At 51.9% G+C, this 17398-nt stretch overlaps 10 protein-coding genes across 10 annotated transcripts; 3 read left to right on the top strand and 7 right to left on the bottom strand.

Moving 5' to 3' along the window:
- Nucleotides 1-26: 26 nt before the first annotated feature.
- AKAW2_70071A (Zn(II)2Cys6 transcription factor) lies at nt 27-2057 on the top strand (the record flags this gene model as incomplete). The annotated part of the gene is made up of 4 exons (XM_041682612.1): nt 27-75; nt 132-157; nt 219-995; nt 1050-2057. 4 exons carry the CDS (start codon nt 27-29, stop codon nt 2055-2057), a joined length of 1860 nt encoding a protein of 619 aa, XP_041546955.1.
- Nucleotides 2058-2523: 466 nt separating this feature from the next.
- AKAW2_70070A (uncharacterized protein) lies at nt 2524-2766 on the top strand (the record flags this gene model as incomplete). The annotated part of the gene is made up of 1 exon (XM_041682610.1): nt 2524-2766. One exon carries the CDS (start codon nt 2524-2526, stop codon nt 2764-2766), a length of 243 nt encoding a protein of 80 aa, XP_041546954.1.
- A 488-nt stretch (nt 2767-3254) lies between these two features.
- Nucleotides 3255-4505, bottom strand: AKAW2_70069S (gelsolin family protein; the record flags this gene model as incomplete). Its single annotated transcript, XM_041682609.1, has 1 exon — nt 3255-4505. The coding sequence occupies one exon, from the start codon at nt 4503-4505 to the stop codon at nt 3255-3257; it is 1251 nt and encodes a 416-aa protein (XP_041546953.1).
- A 1878-nt stretch (nt 4506-6383) lies between these two features.
- On the top strand, nt 6384-7647 carry AKAW2_70067A (uncharacterized protein; the record flags this gene model as incomplete). The annotated part of the gene is made up of 2 exons (XM_041682608.1): nt 6384-6706; nt 6753-7647. 2 exons carry the CDS (start codon nt 6384-6386, stop codon nt 7645-7647), a joined length of 1218 nt encoding a protein of 405 aa, XP_041546952.1.
- Nucleotides 7648-7883: 236 nt separating this feature from the next.
- Nucleotides 7884-8716, bottom strand: AKAW2_70068S (type 1 glutamine amidotransferase domain-containing protein; the record flags this gene model as incomplete). Its single annotated transcript, XM_041682607.1, has 3 exons — nt 7884-8272; nt 8338-8575; nt 8639-8716. The coding sequence occupies 3 exons, from the start codon at nt 8714-8716 to the stop codon at nt 7884-7886; spliced, it is 705 nt and encodes a 234-aa protein (XP_041546951.1).
- A 782-nt stretch (nt 8717-9498) lies between these two features.
- Nucleotides 9499-10239, bottom strand: ASPF3 (peroxiredoxin family protein; the record flags this gene model as incomplete). The annotated part of the gene is made up of 5 exons (XM_041682606.1): nt 9499-9534; nt 9598-9738; nt 9801-9964; nt 10029-10141; nt 10193-10239. The coding sequence occupies 5 exons, from the start codon at nt 10237-10239 to the stop codon at nt 9499-9501; spliced, it is 501 nt and encodes a 166-aa protein (XP_041546950.1).
- Nucleotides 10240-10642: 403 nt separating this feature from the next.
- AKAW2_70065S (NADH:flavin oxidoreductase/NADH oxidase) lies at nt 10643-11974 on the bottom strand (the record flags this gene model as incomplete). The annotated part of the gene is made up of 1 exon (XM_041682605.1): nt 10643-11974. The coding sequence occupies one exon, from the start codon at nt 11972-11974 to the stop codon at nt 10643-10645; it is 1332 nt and encodes a 443-aa protein (XP_041546949.1).
- Nucleotides 11975-12236: 262 nt separating this feature from the next.
- On the bottom strand, nt 12237-13451 carry AKAW2_70064S (alpha/beta fold hydrolase; the record flags this gene model as incomplete). Its single annotated transcript, XM_041682604.1, has 3 exons — nt 12237-12886; nt 12939-13141; nt 13192-13451. The coding sequence occupies 3 exons, from the start codon at nt 13449-13451 to the stop codon at nt 12237-12239; spliced, it is 1113 nt and encodes a 370-aa protein (XP_041546948.1).
- A 232-nt stretch (nt 13452-13683) lies between these two features.
- On the bottom strand, nt 13684-15384 carry AKAW2_70063S (amidohydrolase; the record flags this gene model as incomplete). Its single annotated transcript, XM_041682603.1, has 2 exons — nt 13684-14150; nt 14202-15384. 2 exons carry the CDS (start codon nt 15382-15384, stop codon nt 13684-13686), a joined length of 1650 nt encoding a protein of 549 aa, XP_041546947.1.
- A 937-nt stretch (nt 15385-16321) lies between these two features.
- AKAW2_70062S (uncharacterized protein) lies at nt 16322-16772 on the bottom strand (the record flags this gene model as incomplete). Its single annotated transcript, XM_041682602.1, has 3 exons — nt 16322-16354; nt 16405-16491; nt 16548-16772. The coding sequence occupies 3 exons, from the start codon at nt 16770-16772 to the stop codon at nt 16322-16324; spliced, it is 345 nt and encodes a 114-aa protein (XP_041546946.1).
- Between the last annotated feature and the right edge of the window lie 626 nt (nt 16773-17398).

Genomic DNA, 17398 nt, shown 5'->3' with positions numbered 1-17398 from the left:
AACCCTCATGGCTGTAATGGGGCAATATGAAACGCCAAGAACTGGCTCAATCAAGAAGAGCAGTCAAATCTCGAGGTACGTAGTCCTAATACTAACACCCTAAATATACAAGCCACTAACATAAATTAAAGCGGGGTGCGCACGGTGTAAGCAGCGTGTAAGCTAGTTACTAGTAGTCGGCGATTCTCATGTCAACGTCAGAACACTAAATATCACAGCGAATCAAATGTGACGAAACTAAGCCTTCTTGCGTGGCTTGTTCTCGGAGAGGATACGACTGCCCGGGGTATCGCAAGGATGTCAAATGGTCGGTCAAGCACGAAGCGAAGGATCTGGCTTCACATAATCTGGAACAATCAGAGTCCTCATCACATAATGAACCTCTTATGGGTTGGTTCACTGAGCCAGCGGAGAAGCTACGTCTTGCTTTGCTGAGCGATCTGCAACCTCCTCTTGAGCGTAGCCATTCCTCTACTAAGACCATCAAGGAATGCAAGACATCAGACGTATATGGTGAAAGTACAGAAAAGCCCGATCATTCAACCGCAGGCAGCCGTCCAGCACTTACATTGCAGACCTCCGACGCCGAAAGCACCCCGGGGAAACAACATGACGCTGGGATAGTATCACGACTAGCTGATTCGTCTACGAAGTTGCGAGCATACTATTTTTCTGACACATGCCGTATCCTTTCCGCTTATGATTCCCCAACGAATCCCTTGCGAGAATGGGTCATACGGCTCTCAAATGAGCACCCCGTGATCGACGCCTGCGTTCTATCCATATCGGCTGCACATCTCTCGCAGCAACAGCGTGAGATGAGTAAACTGGCTGCAAGCCACCACACAGCAGCGCTTTCAAAACTTGCTGCTGAACTCGACGCTCTGGACAAACAGTCACCGTCAGACTCACACGATAAGGCTTTACTCTCCCCAAAGAACACTGCATTTACGACTGTCTTACTTCTTGGACTTACTATGATCGGAAAGACTTCAGTATGTGTACTCTTGCTGCTAATAGAACCTCCACTAATTTTCGAGTGCTACTAGTCATGGAATGATCCATCCTCACCTGGAACGCAGCACCTCGAAGCGGCAAGGGCTATTTTCAAGTCGTTATATTGCGAACGCCACTCTGAGCCTTCCCCAGACTCCTGTTTGCTGGGACCAGATGACCCGCGCCCTCGACACTTCTTCGTCGGAGCTTTAGCTTACTGGGAAGCCTTGATGTCTTTTGTCGTAGACAACAGCACAGACACGACAGACTACCTCCTACCCTTCCGTGACGACGAATGCAGCATGTCATTTATCCATCCCTGGAGCGGGATGTCTCCCAAACTCTTCATCTATCTGTCCAGAATCGGCTCCCTCGCGCGACAAGCGCACCATCTACGGCGGGCAACAGCTTCCTCGCAACGGACACCAAAAGACCGACACGAACTGCTATCGCAAGGCAAGCATCTAGAAGAGTTAATATGCCAATACAGATTTCCCCGTCAGGATCAGTTCCAAAGTACAGGCGATCCATCTACTCCAATCCTCCATTTCCGATTCCTAGCAAGAGCCTATGAACTATCGATTATGCTCGAGCTGTGTCGAACATTTCCTGAGTTGCTGCGCCGGGACCAACGGGAGTTGGATCACGACACTCAAAAACAACATCTGAATACTCTGGCCATCGCGATTCTCACGCTGATCGCCAAGTTACCCGAAACATCTGGAACGAGGGCAATTCAGATGCCGATTCTTGTGATAGCGGGGAGTACGCTTCAGTTTCAGCGGATTGAAGATCTGGATGTTGACATGGAAGTATTGCCTGAAGGTGTGCCGGTGTCTACTTCAACACGTGGACAATTTGATATACAGTTCTGGCGGTTATTTGTCGATTCTAGACTCGACAAGTTGGCGACTTATATGGGGTTAGATACAGTGCGGCGGGCATGTAGGCTTGTGAGAGAAACCTGGGCTCGGGCGGACCGGTTATTGTTGAGTAGTTCATTGCATGTCCATTGGATTGACGTGATGATCGATAATGGATTGGAGACGCTTATAGGATAGATTGTCGACAGATTGGGTACCTGATTTGACAGCAGGGTATCTACCACTGGCTCAGAGAGACCCCCATCAGGCCATGTCTATATTTCATCAGAACATCCAAGATTCCTTGCCCGCTCCTCTCAGATCCGACAGATTGTCAATTTCCTCCATCTCAATGACGAACTGGACAAATTACGACAGCCAAGAGATCTACTCGGAGAAGATAATATACGAATTTAGCTTGTTCCTTGGGGTTGCAAAGTTAAGGTTGTAGTCGGAGAAGGGGCAGTACTACGTCACGGCCGATGAATGACGCCATGACTGACAACGCCTGTATTTATCCCTTGCCCTACCTACTTCGACACCTGGGTCTTTTCACTTCAGCAGACATAGTCTGACAGACACAGTACTTTTTCAATTATTCTGAACCATATTCCTGATATTATTACAATCCTTGCATCGTAAATAAATCTACAAGAATACTACAATGGGCCTCTGCATGTCCCTCATGGGCCGCAACCGGCGGAGATACCCCAGTATGGGCATGGGCGGTGGCTACGGCTACCCTCCCCCGCGCCCGCACTACGGTGGTGGCGGGGGCATGCCGATGCATTCCTACGGACGACCCCACGGTCCTCCTGGCGGTGGCTTTGGTGGTCGAAGAGGCGGTGGCTTTGGACCCCCTGGTGGGAGAGGGGGATTTGGTGGGGGAGGAAGAGGGAGATGGTAGATTGTGAAGATAAGGTATGTCAGCTGTTGATCTCTTAATTGGTATGTGCTAATATCTGAACGTAGGGCTGGGATGGTATTGAGAGAAACGAGGATATATGAACGGGGCTTTCTGGCGGGCACAATTTGGAGTTTGGAGTCAGCTGTTTGGATTTCGGATATTATGGACGTGTCGAAGCTGCATAGACATGCTTCGTGTGAGAGAGAAGAAAGCATGTTTTAGTTCACTGCCATCGAGTTATCATCGAGGCAACCGACAATCCGCTTCGATTAGATCACGATACACATAACATGGTCTTTACATTTCTCTGACTGATGTTCAATGAATCATTTTCGATGCATCCAAGGTACTGGACCTTTGATGGTATATACTACCCTAGACAATAGACTGTGACTGTATGGAACCTGCCGCTCCAGTAACTGTGTCTGGGGTCATCGATGCTTGTTGCACACATATATAAATTACACAAATTTGGCCTAAGCACATACCTAGGCCTCGATGGCTCTCATGAATGCCGGGCTCTCATAGCCCTCCACGACCTTGGCGATCGGGATGTAGTGTGCCTCTGGGAGCTGGTTCTGCAGCTGACGGACGTAGTGCTGGGCAACCTTGAGCCACAGCGCTTTCTCGCGCTGGCTGGCCTCGGAGCCTTGCCAGACCCACAGCCGACTGCCAACATCGTAGAGAAAGATGTCGTTTCCAACCAAGTCGGACTTGCTCACACGCTGGCCGTCTTTGACCAGGTCGAAAGTGAGTGTGCCGGACGAGTCGCTCAGTCTAAAGAGCTTGCGTGACCGCACATCGCCGCCGTCGTCCGTGCGTTTGGCGAAACGCCCCGGTCGCGGAGCCTGGAATGTGGATGGGTCGGCCTCCTTGCCTCCCAGCAAGTCCACAATGACCCTGGAGCGCGACTCGAGCTGCGACAGAACCTCGACATCAATGTGCTTAGCAAGAGTCATGTCATTGACCACCTGCGCAGCTTTGGCCTTCTCCATGGGGCTGCAGTTCTTGCCCTGCCAGACCCAGATCTTATCACCCTTGTCCAGCACGAACACATCATTCTCGTCGAGGCTTTCCCAGGTGGGCTCCACCTCGTGCACAATAATCGAGCGACCTACAGAAGGATGCTTGAACACGCGAAGCAAGGTGAGGATATCCTTGGGTGCTTCAGGCTCGACGTGGTGGAATCCAGACCGCACGCCGCCCGACCGGATGGAGATGTGCCGGAACAGACCCAAGAATTCCTCGGATGGCTCCTGTTCAATCTCGCGATGCTGTGTCGCGGTGCCATGCAGGAATTCATCCAGCTCGACCGTCTTGTAAGCGGCTGTACCGGCTTCATCCTGGGTGGTCTTACTGCCCAGCCAGAAGAAGATGTCATGACCCAGCTTGTCCCCCACCTTGTACGAGTGCAGCACGATGTAGCTGTCTCCATTGTAGAACTCTCCCGTACGTTCCTTGGGCCATGGTATAACCTCGAAGTTCTCGATCCTCCACACGAACAGACCCGGCTCCTGGCCGATAGATCCGTTGTTCCAAGCGGGCTCGGTAGCGGCGGAGTTGTACTTGACACGGTGGTCAAGGTCGGAACCGATTAGTTCCACATTGCTGTCCTTGATATCGTATTCTTTGGGGTGGACCAGTCCTTCGTGAGGGGGCATGCTGTCGGTGAGAGAAGTGGTAACTGATAATGGAGAATGGCTAAGAAGATGTGTGTTGACTGTTGAGTTCGAGGACATGTCCTGCAGCTGCTGCTTCTGCGGGGTCCGGCAGAACCGGCGGGGGGAAGGGTGGGCGGTGAACTCAGGGGGGATCGCCCTCATGCTTGCCCGATGTGGGGTGCTGAACCAGCCCCGGCCAGTTGCCCCGTTAGGATGTCATCAACATTCCACAGGGTCATTTTTGTTAATGGGTCTTCCTTGGACACGCTAGACTCGCGTGGTTGCTTGTTGCTACTCTATACATCTACTGGTCTGGTTCAGCCAGTGCTCTTTCCTAATCGATGACGGTCGTCCAACGTGATACCCACTTATGGCCTGCAATACAACCTCCCACGCTCCCTAGGAGACGACGATGTTGTAGAGGTGTGCTCTGGTGCATTTGGAATTTACAGATCGAGCTGCACAAGTAATTTGAACAGGTTATTGCACTTATACCCCTAGCTCTTGCTGCTGGCAATGGCTCACTTGCTCACTATGACCTTCCTATACCCCAACTTCAAGAGCTAGGGCATCAAAATTATGCGTCTACTCCACATTAGTTGCCTGCGAGGGACATCTGTGACGCATCCATCTCTACGACAAGCAGCAGGGGAACTGAAACCACCTTGAAGATTATATTGAACCTTCCGCCTCTCGATCTGCAGATTGACCATCCCAGCTGTCGCCAGCCACTAAGCTGACGACACCACCAGCTGATGCTAATTTGATCTTGCCACACTCTGAAACAGGCAGACGCACCGGGTATATCAGGCAGCCGATGAAGTACAAAAAAGCTCCGGGGGATCAATTCAAGCGCATAAAGTACCGTTGCTGTCTCCAGAATTTCCGCAATACACTGGTAGGGAATGCCTTCTGCAGATCACTCGTCATCTGCTTGTCCCTTGCATCCGTTCCACTGCACTGGCCACGTAGAATATGGATCGATCCCCATCAGCTAATTGGAATGCTGCGCACGCATTCCTCACTATACACCCATTACCTTGGACTGGCTTCCTTCAACTTTCCTGGTCTTATAGAGGTTTCCTTGCCTGATCACGGCGCCGTCCAATGAGTACTCGTGCTTTTCGGAAGATACATTTCCATAAACACCGCGTGCCCCCAGCAGTGCTCCAAACCTCCATTTCAGCATCTTTTTGCGTGATGGGCCATCACCTGCACATATCTCCAGATCATGGCGCACCCCTTGATTGGTAGGGTGGACACAAGTTTATCCACATAAGCTCTCTGGCGGACACGCAAAGTAACTCAATGCACGATGATCCTCTACCAGATTCAGTGCCTGACGCGTGCTATGCACTATCTAAGTACTACATGTCGCGGACCAGGGGAGATTCACCTTACAGGGATGATCGACCGAAATCACAGCCGATCTACTTTTAGATATGTCCTGTAGACATGGCCCAAGTCAAGAACGAAATACATATAGTCCCCTTTGGCTATCAATCGGCAGACAAAGAAGATATTACAGCAGGGCCATCGAGGGCGAAGCACATCAGCCGGACTCAGGACATGGACGAATACCTGCTGAAGAATGACCTGGAGTTCACGCCAGATAGACAATATGTCCGGTGGGCAAAGGGAAACAAGAAGCATCCCCGCAATTGGAGTGCAACCCGCAAGGTGTACGATATTGGGTTGATCTTTCTGTTGGACCTCTTTGTGTAAGTATTTACACCTCGATGTTGCTGCACTGCTAACAACCGCAGAACTGCTACAAGTACTGCTGGTGTATGTTTCTCATCCAACAGTGTGGCCATTCTAATGATCATAGGCATCGGCCGCTTCAGAGGCCCAAAACGAATACCATATTGGAAATACCTTGTGCACGTTCTGCTTTGTGACTTTGTACGTTCTTTCAGACCTCTGACAGTACCCGACTGACCGTATAGATTCCTCATGGGGCAGGTTGTTGGCGCGATTGTCTTTCCTCCGTGGTCCGAGTGCTTTGGACGCAAAAAACTATATTTTATCAGCAGCACCGGTAGTGCGTTATGCTGCCTGATCATTGGGGTCGTTCATTCCTTGGTCGCCGTGGTCATCTGTCGCATCGTGGGAGGGTTCTTGAGTGCTATCCCATACACTGTTGGCAGCGGCAGCAATGAGGACATGTTCAACTCACGATCTCGCATCTGGACCACATTTCTCTGGACCATTGCCTCAAACGTCGGTCTTCTAATCGGCCCAATTATCAGCATCCTTGTTGTTGAAAACCTACATTGGTATGTGTCCTGATCCGGCTCCCCAAAGCTAGCTCTAATTCAATAGGCGCTGGGTATTTTACATATACACGATCATCCTCGCTGTCATGAGCGCGTTCTTCCTCCTCATCCGGGAATCACGTCCCGCCCTGCTCCTGGCCCAGGAGGTCTCACGCATCCGCCACGAAACGGGCCACGACAGCCTACAGCCTCTGAACCACGACCACTCCCCTGACCTCCGCACCTTCATCAAAGCCTCGCTGTTCCGACCGCTGCAGCTCTTCTTCGGTGAGCTTCTCATATTTACCATGGCCATGATGATCGCCTTCTCCTTCGCCTTGGTCTATATCTTCACCGAGGCACTCCAACCGATCTACGAGTCCATGAACTTTACACCATCAGCTGCCGCTTTGCCTTTCCTCGCCGTCGGTGTTGGTGTTTGTTTCAGCACTTTTACTCGCATTCTCGACTTTCGAATCATCGATGCCAAACACGCAGCGTCTCAACCCGTCAAACCAGAAGATAAACTGACCGGGCTGGCCATCGGGGCCCCTGCTTTTGCCATTGGGCTGTGGTGGTTCGCCTGGACCATTCCCCCGAAGGCGGAGGATATTCATTGGATCGTCCCTACGGTCTCCCTTGTGTTGATTGGGTACGCATTGAATGAATTTGATACTGTGCTATATGGATATCTGGCAGATAGTTATCTGAGCTATTCGGCTAGTGGCACGGCGGCGGTACAGCTAGTCCGGGCAGGGATGTCGGGAGCATTTCCGCTATTCACACGGCAAATGTTCGACGGGCTTGGAGCGAATGTTGCGGCTTCATTGTTGGCAGCGTTGGCAACGGTGTTCTGCACCGTGCCGTTGTTGTTTTTGTTGTATGGGGAGCGGATCCGAGCGAAGAGCCGGTTCGCGAAGCATAGCCTGGAGGTCCAGGAGCAATTTGTCAAGCAAGGTTGAAAAGTGCTACTGTTGTGCTTCAATCCCGGCTGTGGGTATTTCCATGGCCTATACAATGTGGTCTCGGCGTTCCGGGGTGCAATCTATTCGAGCAACTTTAGATGAGATTAGAGTTGTGAAGCAAAGTAAGTATTGTTAATCACAATCAACTTTAGATAAATCGACGGCGCATATACCATTCTCATCGTATAAAAATGACATTATTTCCTAACAACCCTTCTCCACACAAAGTCAACTTACAACCCCAAAGCCGTCAAAATAGCCTTTCCAACCCCAGTCGCACTCGCCGGGTTCTGACCCGTAATGACCGCTCCTCCCAACTCAGCAACCTGCGACACCACCACCTTCTCCCCCCACGGCTGCTCAGCCTTGACGTACGTAGCACCCACCCTCTTCAACTCATCCTCCAACATGAACGGCATAATCGAACTCAGCTGCACCTGGTCCTCCTCGGTATTCGAGAACCCAGTCACCTCCGCACCCTTCAACAACGCCGTTCCGGAGGGCGTCGTAGCATTCACCAGCACCGCAGGACCATGACACACCGCCGCGACGGGCTTCTTGGCCACAGCGAAGGCTTGGATCAGGGCCAGGGAGGTCTTGTCGCTGTAGAGGTCGTACATAGCTATACCACACAGATACTCATCAGCATTCTGTTGACCATAGATGGGTAAAATATGGGATACATACGTCCATGACCACCAACGTAGAAGATGGCATCAAACTCGGAAACCCTCGACACAACATCCGACAGTTTGACGGTGTTGGTCCAGAGGGATTCCTGCTCCTTGAGGAATTTCTGGGACACGGGGTCCTGCTTGAACATTTCGATGGAGCCCGGGTCCAGTGGGGCTTTGCCGCCGGCTGGGGAGGCGATTACCAGCTCAGCTTTGGAGTGGAGGACGTCCCAGGGGTGGGCGAATTCGGGCTATATTGTTATTTTGTTAGTAATGAGGAGGTTTGACAGAGAGGAATTGAGAGTTGGGCTCACTAAGTACCAACCGGTGGGGTTGTTGTTGGCATTGTGGTGGTCGTGGGAGGTGAGGACGATGAGGACTTTGGGAGCCATTTTGGATGAATAGTTATTATTTGGTTGACTTGATTGAATGGCAATTGAGAAGATGAGGTTTGCTTCCTACTCTGTATTTTGGGGAGAAGGGGACCACTGTGAATTTAAATTCAAATGCCTGGCGGGGTTCTGGCTGGGGGGAAATTGAACATGATGACATCAAACAGGCATAGCTCTGGTGGGGTGATTGCTGATTAGTCACTCAAGGTCGTGGGCTACAGGAGACTTGCCCTAGACGGGACTAGTGTCAGGCATCGATCCCTGAAGGGTTCATTATTCAGCTGGCTTCGATCCTGGTCCGGAGGTTTCGACTGCTTCATAATGGGTTATGTACAAGCATTTCAGGGCTGTTAGTGGCTGCGGAGACAACATGCTTATGTCCGATTGGTATTGATAATCCTGTCAGCATTTTAGTGCGAGGACCTGGTTGTCTGTCTCTCCATTTGTCCGGTTGACCGCTATAGTGTGACGAGCTGTGGGACTGGCTCGCTGATCAGAGCCTCGATACGGAGTGACCCTTACTGTGTTGTAGCAGGAGATTAGTACTACATCCTACTGATGTTGTATCGGCGTGGAGGTTTAAAAGTCACTCAAGTGCAAGTGTGACGTGATAGCACTCTCTAATCAGTCTATGTGGATAAAATATATACCACCTACTTAGTAGTTTGTACTTGATTCCACCTCGGGCAGTTCACTTCATTACTATCCATATGCTCAGTAGCTACTTCCATCATGCAAATGAGATTGTCTCTACTGCATCACATCTAGTGAACGCTCAACGTTCACAGGTTCGCCAGGATAGCATCAGCGCCGGAGACCTACATTCGTCAGCATACATTTCCCAAGTCCCTACATCGCGGACACATGAATGTGGAACATACCTTAACAGCACCCTTCTCCGTCTCAATTTGCGCATAGGTCACCTTTCCATGGTCAATGACAATGGCGAAGCGCCCGGTACGACCAGCGTTGGCCCAGCCGAGAGTGTTGGCGAAGCGGGCATCGGGATCAGTCAGGAAAAGCTAGCATCGAAGCATCGTGAGCAATGGGGCAAGGAAAATATTTCCGAGGGGAGGGGGCTCACAATATCATCATTCTTAACGTTGTTAGCCTTTCCCCATGCGCTCATGACAAAAGGATCGTTGGAGGCGATCACTGCGACAACCTGCACACCCTTCTCCTTCAGCTGAGGAAGGTTCTGGATGTAGCCGGGGACATGGTTGATGGAGCAGGTGGGGGTGAAGGCACCTATTATGATGGGTTTGTTGGTCGGATGTTTATTTGAAAAGAATAGGTTAGGGTGGGTACAAACCAGGAACAGAGAACAGGACGACCTTCTTATCGGCCCATTCTTTCGAAGCGTTGTAGTTAATAGGGATACCGCATGCGGTGATGTCGCCCTTTTCTTGGCTCCAGGGGATGTACCTGGCTGTTCGTTAGATATAAGGAAGGTTACTCATTTAATGGACAACGCACTGGAAGACAACGTCGGAAGGGAAGGAATCGCCGGGTTTGAGAGCCATGGTTAATGCTAGTGCGGGTGGAAGAGGAGTGGAGAGGATGAGGAGGAATCAAGGGGATGGGAAGTTGGTTGGTGTTGTAGAAATGGAACTGCGGGGTAGTCAATGAAGGGTGGGAGGAAGTAATCATCCATATTAATAAGTAGCTACAGCTGCACACTAAGTACTACTAGTTACTAGCTATCCATTAGTCGGTGGCGCCCCCAAGGTTCTAATTGCGCGATGCCATCCCCGAAGCAGTAAGTAGCTCTGATCCTGCACTGCTCGGAGGTCTCCGTATGCCGCCGTCTTGCTCGGGTCGGCTCGGCAATTGAAATTGTCGGTAGGAGGAAATTTCTTATATCATGTCATCATTGAAATATTTTGATGATAATGTCTATACTCTTATATCTAGATCGCTCAATGCTTAAACCAATCCAGCCCGCCAGAATTGCACCGGCACCTCCACCTTCGCTCCCAGCTTCTTCGCCGCGTTCATCACCCACTCTGGTTCACGCATGAACTGTCGCGCCATCAACACCAGATCCGCCACAGGCTCTGGTCCAGATACTGTCGCATTGGCGGCGTGCGCCTCGTCGGCGCCTTCCACGAGTCCCCGGGCCTGGTCGGCCTCAGTGATGAACCCGACCGCACCCACCAGCGTCTTCGCGCCGGTCGCATGGATGGCTTTGCGCACCTGTGCGGCCAGATCGATGTGGTAGTTGGTGTGGATATTGATCTTCTGGCTATGGTGGTTACCCCCGGAGCTGACATCCAAGAGGTCGACTCCGAGCTCCGGAAGCAAAGGCAGAAGCTTGAGCGAGCTCTCCATGTTCCAGCTGCCTGATTCCGCCGCAACATCTTGTCCGTCCAGCCATTCCGTGGCACTGATCCGCAAGAACAACGGAGTACCGCTGGGGACGGCCGCCCGAATGGCCGTAGTGGTTTCGCGGAGAATGCGCGTGCGATTCTCGAAGCTGCCTCCATACTCGTCCGTCCGCTTGTTGGTCACTGGGCTCAAGAACTGGTTGATCAGGTATCCGTGAGCGGCGTGGACCTCGATCACGTCAACACCAGCCCGGATGGCCGTCTCCGCACTCTTTGCGAAGGCCTGCACTATTTCCTTGATCTCCTCGACCGTCAAGGCCCGAGGCGCCCAGTATCCCTCGCCAGTTCCATCCCAGGCCTGGTCCGCACCACCGCTGGGCCCGACCACCTCGGACGGGAATCCACCCGTGCTCTCGTCCGCCTTGACGCAGGGCTTCTTGGCCTGCACGGCCACCCACGGAGGGAGCACACTCGCCTTGCGACCCGCGTGGGCGAGCTGGACGGCTACCTTGGCACCCTGGCTGTGACAGAATCGCACCACGCGCTGCAGACTCTTGAATTGTTCCGATTCAGGGGAATGCTCCCACAGCCCCGCGTCGTTGGGAGAAATGCGCCCGTTGGGCTGGACAGCCTGGGCTTCGACGAATACGAGACCGGCGCCTTTAAGAGCGAATTGGCCCAGGTGGGCAATGTGGTAATCCGTGAGGGCGCCAACGAAGGGAGAGGAGGTATCGCTTTCGGCGGAGTACATGCACATAGGCGAGACAACGACGCGGTTCTTGAGGGTCACATCGCGAATCTTCAAGGGGCGGAAGAGCGTGGGAGTGTTGGGGTCGGCGGGGTTGAGGGCTTCGCCGCCATTGTTGGCGGGGGTAAAGTAGGGGGTCTCCGTGGAGGGAATCACACGGGGGGCTTGGTGGACAGAACCCATGGCGATGGAGAGGTTTGGAGGAAGGGAGCGAGAAGCAATTGCTGTAGCCAAGGAGACATGATGAACAGTGGCCGGGTGGGTTTTATACCCAGCGCGTCCGTGAGGTTGAATTGAATTAATAATTGACCCTTCGATGGTGACATTTACGGGTTGGGGATTTGCTGACAAATGGGCCATTCCCGGATAATCGGATGAGAAGCCCTGCTGATTCGGGGATGCCCCATGCAATGCACACCAGCACGCCGAATATCCAAGGGCAAACTTACTGAGAGAGCGTGTCTTTAATATCTCTCAAAATCTTCAAGAATGCTGTGTCCAGGCCCCAGAGCGTGTCATGTCCCGTCCCTTTCTCCATGACCGATTCAAACGAGACCACCCCGTTGAGATCGGATCTGGCGAAACAGTCTTCGAAGTATTTCTGTCCCTTGGGTCCAATCATCCCATCCTTCTCTGCGAAAATAGCCCTGATCTGCAAAGGCTGCTTCTCCTCCGGGTGGCCTTGTTGGTACCACTGTTCTGCCCGCACCAGCCAGCGGATATAGATCGGGAGGTCTTCACAGACTCCCCACAACCCAGTTGTCTTCTTTAGGCAGACAACAGCCTCATCGTTCATTCCTGTGGTATCCTCCAGGAAAATATACTCGACGCATAAGTTTTCCAACTCCTCGGCGGTCCGTGGGTCCATCTCATCTGCAGTAAGATTTGGTTCACGGTGCTCAATGTCTTCTTTGGACGCACGGGGGATACTGCCGCCCATCGAGGCGAGAACGTCCACACTCGAGCAGAGCGAAGGGACCGCTTTGGTGACCACGAATTTCATCACCTTGTTCCATTGCTTCAGAACGCCAGTAGGGATCATCCTCGCCATTTGTAAGGAGAGAATTTCCGAGTGTTTGGGCTCCACCCACGGCGCTGCAAATGTTAGCCTGCTGTGAGTTTACTCGATAGAGAAACATAAGCTAACCCATCAGTACTGCCATTGGCCTTTTCGGGCACAGCAGGTCGCGTCGATGCAACAACAAATTCAAGATGTAGATAGTGCCAGCACTGTGGGATATAGGGACGATGTGCTTAATGGATAGATGTTCCAACACCGCTGACACTGTCTCCAGCCATACTTGGACTCGCTGTCCAGGGGGAACCGGAGTTGAACCGCCAATGCCGGGTCTAAGATGTCAGTTTTCATCCGTGAAGAAAGGGACAGTGACAAAGAATACCGGTCGATGGAGATCATTCTGACCTCCAGTTTGTTAGCGAGATGGTCTTTATGGCAGCACCATAACCGGGACCCTGCCATTCCCTGAATCAGCAGCATAGTCGGGGTGGGTGAGCCATCCTTCGTTGTCCGGGGTCCGATGTCTGCATAGGTAACCGTAAGACGCCCATGATTTCCAGTAGCAGGCAGAACTATCCGCTGGTGAAAGCGCTTTTGCGCGACGAACTCGAGCAGGTGGATATTATGGGTATTATTCGACATGGCTGTGGGGACTAAAGGTAAGATAATGAAAGATGTTGAAGTTCAGCCCGGCTCGGTTAGTTGTGTTTAGTGCGGGGACCCTGGCTATATAGACTGGTAGATTAACGTTGGGATTTAGAACAGGCAGCAACAGCAGAATGGCTTGTACGCGGCCTGTACTCAACAATGATTTCATTCAACAATGTAACCATCCCTACTTACTGCTTGGCAGGACGTACAATTTCCGTCAGCCTTACGCCTGATACACTTTCCTTCCCTCAAACCACGTCTCCAGCACGTTCGCACCCTTGAAATTCCCCTGGCTCAAATCCCGATCGACGACGATAAAATTGGCCATCTTGCCTACTTCCAAACTCCCAGTGCGATGCTGCGCCCCAACAGCCTCTGCTCCGCTGAGTGTCAGAACGCGACAGAGGATCTCTCCTCCGCGTTGCATCGCCGTCTCCCCCAACGCGAGACGCCGGCATCTCCCTCCAGGTTTGTATCGGACGCGTTCAACAATCGCAGCCAGGGCATCAAATAATGATGGCGTCTCGGGGAGCATCCAGTCCGAGCCAATGGTCATGAGTGCGCCCGACGCGAGCACCCCGTTGAAAGCCCATTTGTTGAGTTCGGGATACTCTTCCACAACATCGTGATGGAAGATGGCGGGTGACATTTCCGCAGTCACTTTCAACGGAGCAAACCGCGCAATATCATCTGATACCTTATCAGTACGCCCGACGATTCAGCAAACGGAAATGGACTTACCCTTGTGCACCGCATTACAATGAGCAAGCTCGTGTCTGGGACCAGCCGGATTTCCTTCCCGGACCTTGGCGATGACATCTAGCGCCAGTCGAGCAGATCCCTCACCGGCGACATGCAGTTTACACGTCATGCCCCGGCCATCGTATTTTTTCACAGCCTCGTAGAGGAAGTCCCTATCCAGCGCCAAATGCGTCGGGATCGGCTGTCCATTCGCATCCAGATCTGCCTGCGTGAATTCCGGAGGCAGTGGAGCCCCATCCAGCCAGAACTTTACAAATTGAGTATGCACATGTCGGCTTCTGAATCCCTCCGCCACATCGAGCAACCCGGCTAGACTATCCTGCGGCTCCATGGCGAAATAGACCGGCGCTGACACAATGTGCGTATGTATATCCAGATCCAACCGGTTCTCTAGTTCCAGTTCTCGCACTGCATGTAGGTATAAGGTATTCGCCGACGCTTCCTGACAGGAGGTGATTCCGAATTTGTGGCATATGGACATCGCATGGTGGATCGCGCGTTTGACATGCGCCAACGGCGGGATAGGCAGACAGTCAAAGACAGCCGTCATGGCATTTTCAACTACTTCCCCCGTGAGGGCTATTCCATCTTTTCGGCGGACGTAGTACCCTCCATCTGGATCTGGGGCGCCATTAGGATCAATTCCAGCACGGATAAGCCCAGCCGTGTTTAGCAAGATTCGATGACAGGAGACTTCGCGGATGAGGACGGGCTGATCGGGGTAGTGATCATCTAGGTATTTGCGATCGGGCACGCCGTTGGGGAAATGGCTGGCCTGGTAGAAGTTCCCGATGAGCCAGTCCCCGGTAACATTGGCGTAGGCGCATGCGCAGGAACCTTTAGCGAGTCGAGATGTGAGGTTGTCGGGGGTGGAGTCGAAGCCGATGCGGGCTTCGTTCAGCCCTTGTAGGCCAGCGACGAGCAGGTGCGTATGGGCGTCGTGGATGCCCGGCATGACAAAGCGCTGGCGCAGGTCATATTGAATGAGGCCGCGAGCCGAGGCGATCTCCAAGATGGCTCCGTTCCTGCCAATGTGTTCGATGACCCCCGTCGGGGATACAATAAATGCCTCGGCCCAGGGTTGGTCGTCGTTGATGGTATATACGCGACCGTTGTGGAAGGCGAGGGCGTTGCTGGAGTCGATCGACGAATAGACTCGCATTGTGGATAATAGGTAGGTTTGCTACGATTAATAAAAGAGTCCACTTCATCGTCTTTATACATGCGCTGCCTCGGCTACGTTGAGGTGATATCCGATGCCGGAATAATTCCGTATCATATCGACCAGTCACACCCAACATTTCACTCATCAGACGCCTCCAAGAACTGGTCCTATGCATCCTCCATGGATACGTTGGCTAAGCATAGCTTCCAGGTTTAGTACAGTCTAGATCCTCGTGGCCAGGTAGTAGTAGACTAAGTACTTTATCCATCCGCAATGAAAGCACGACCCTCCCTCCAAAATCGTGAGATTCGGCCCCGAAAGCAGACAGTTAAGTATCTCTCACGTGTTTCCAGTCATCACGATCGTTACCACCTGTATCCTGTGAGATATTACTTTTAGGCGTATGCCAATTGAGATCCCAGGAATATTTGGGGAACGATCAGGCTCCACTCGAACACGGCCCACGCACTATGTTTCTTCCACTGCAGTCGGATCCTCTGTAGCGTGGAAGTAGCCATACGACTCATCTGTTGTCTAACGTTGTACGCGCTATAAACTAGTTCACTCTGACACATACAGTAAATTCATTCTGTGTAACAGCTCATCATTCAGAATAAGTTAACACACTTCACTATAACGTCAACTCGACAGCGATGCATTATTACTTAGTTGATGGCCCAAGCGGCAAGTAGTATACTGTCCCTATGGCAACACAATCTGCTGGTACCTGCCGTGTCGGTTTATACCACTGTACATTCTACTGACAGTTTATTGGCATTGAAAGGTCCCGACTACGGGAATGCACTCACTTTGCCGCAACAACATCTTCCATTCCGTATCTGATCCTAAGGTAACGGCTAAACTTTAACTTCCATTCTGACCACCGTGCTTCCTTCTGCATACCTCACTTTGCCAGGCCGAGTCGAGGATGAGCTCAGTCATATCGCTCGCGGCAGCGGCCATAGCGCTAGTAACCACAATCAGTAAGCGATCTAGTAGTGAACAAGGTACACTCACCTCGTGGTGCTGTTTGCGGCACTCGTGGCAGCGGTTTCCGCGACGACATTCCCAGTCGTATTCGCACCGTTCGCCACAGTAGTTTACCTGTTGAGAAAACGAGAATTAGCCATGCAGACCAGATTCTGGGTTATGCCTCATACATCGAGAGTGCCATCGGAAACCTTAGTGCTGCCAACGTCGTCGGTGCTGGACTCCGTTGCAGCGGCCAGGGCAAGACCAAGGAGGGCCATGGATGCGATCAGAGTGAATCTCATGATGATGCTGATTGGTTTGTTAGCATTCATTAGCGTTCTCACAATATAAACTAAAGTTGTACATGCATAATAAGGCTCAACTATTGGGTTGTCAATTTGATAGTGGGTCATGTCGTGATTGAGCTCGAGGATGATGTCTTCTGGGGGAAGCCAGGTCTATTTAAGCTCCTCGTTAGGTCTCAAGCGAAGTTTTGTTTCCTTCCATCGCATGACTACCACTGTACTACTAAATGTCAATGGAAACTTGAGGCCTCGGAGGGTGTACTGGCTCGGTTCCATTCGGAGGGTATCTGAGACTCCCCTGTGTGTTCCCTGAAGCCAAGCTTACTACCTCTGCTCATGCAATAACCCCTCGTTGGCTCAGGAACTACCGACGCCAAGGTCGAGAAGGTTAGAGCTGTCGGTTCAAGTATGGGGTAGTTACAGTCTCCTAGTCATCCTCCCCGCATTCAAGGCTTGTGCAACAAGCGGAGGATACGGCAGTCAACGTTGTGCACGACCTCCGAAGGTAGGGCGACAAAGCCTTTACGGCTGTATTCCCAGGCCACTGGGTCCTTCCATATCGCAGGGCTATGTTGTGCGAAGGAAAACAAAGCATCCAAATCGTGTTAACTCCCATATCCGCGCTGGATATATGTGATGAATGAATGGGTTCGGTATGAATAATTCAGCAAAGCATTGTCCATTGCAAGAGCCCTGAACAACTGCACGCCTTCAGGATGTTGCACAGGTTAGCT

Source organism: Aspergillus luchuensis, chromosome 7 (genome assembly GCF_016861625.1).
Source record: "Aspergillus luchuensis IFO 4308 DNA, chromosome 7, nearly complete sequence".
Taxonomy (NCBI): domain Eukaryota; kingdom Fungi; phylum Ascomycota; class Eurotiomycetes; order Eurotiales; family Aspergillaceae; genus Aspergillus; species Aspergillus luchuensis.
The sequence above is the reverse complement of the archived record's forward strand: the minus strand, read 5'-3'. Positions and strand labels throughout refer to the sequence as shown.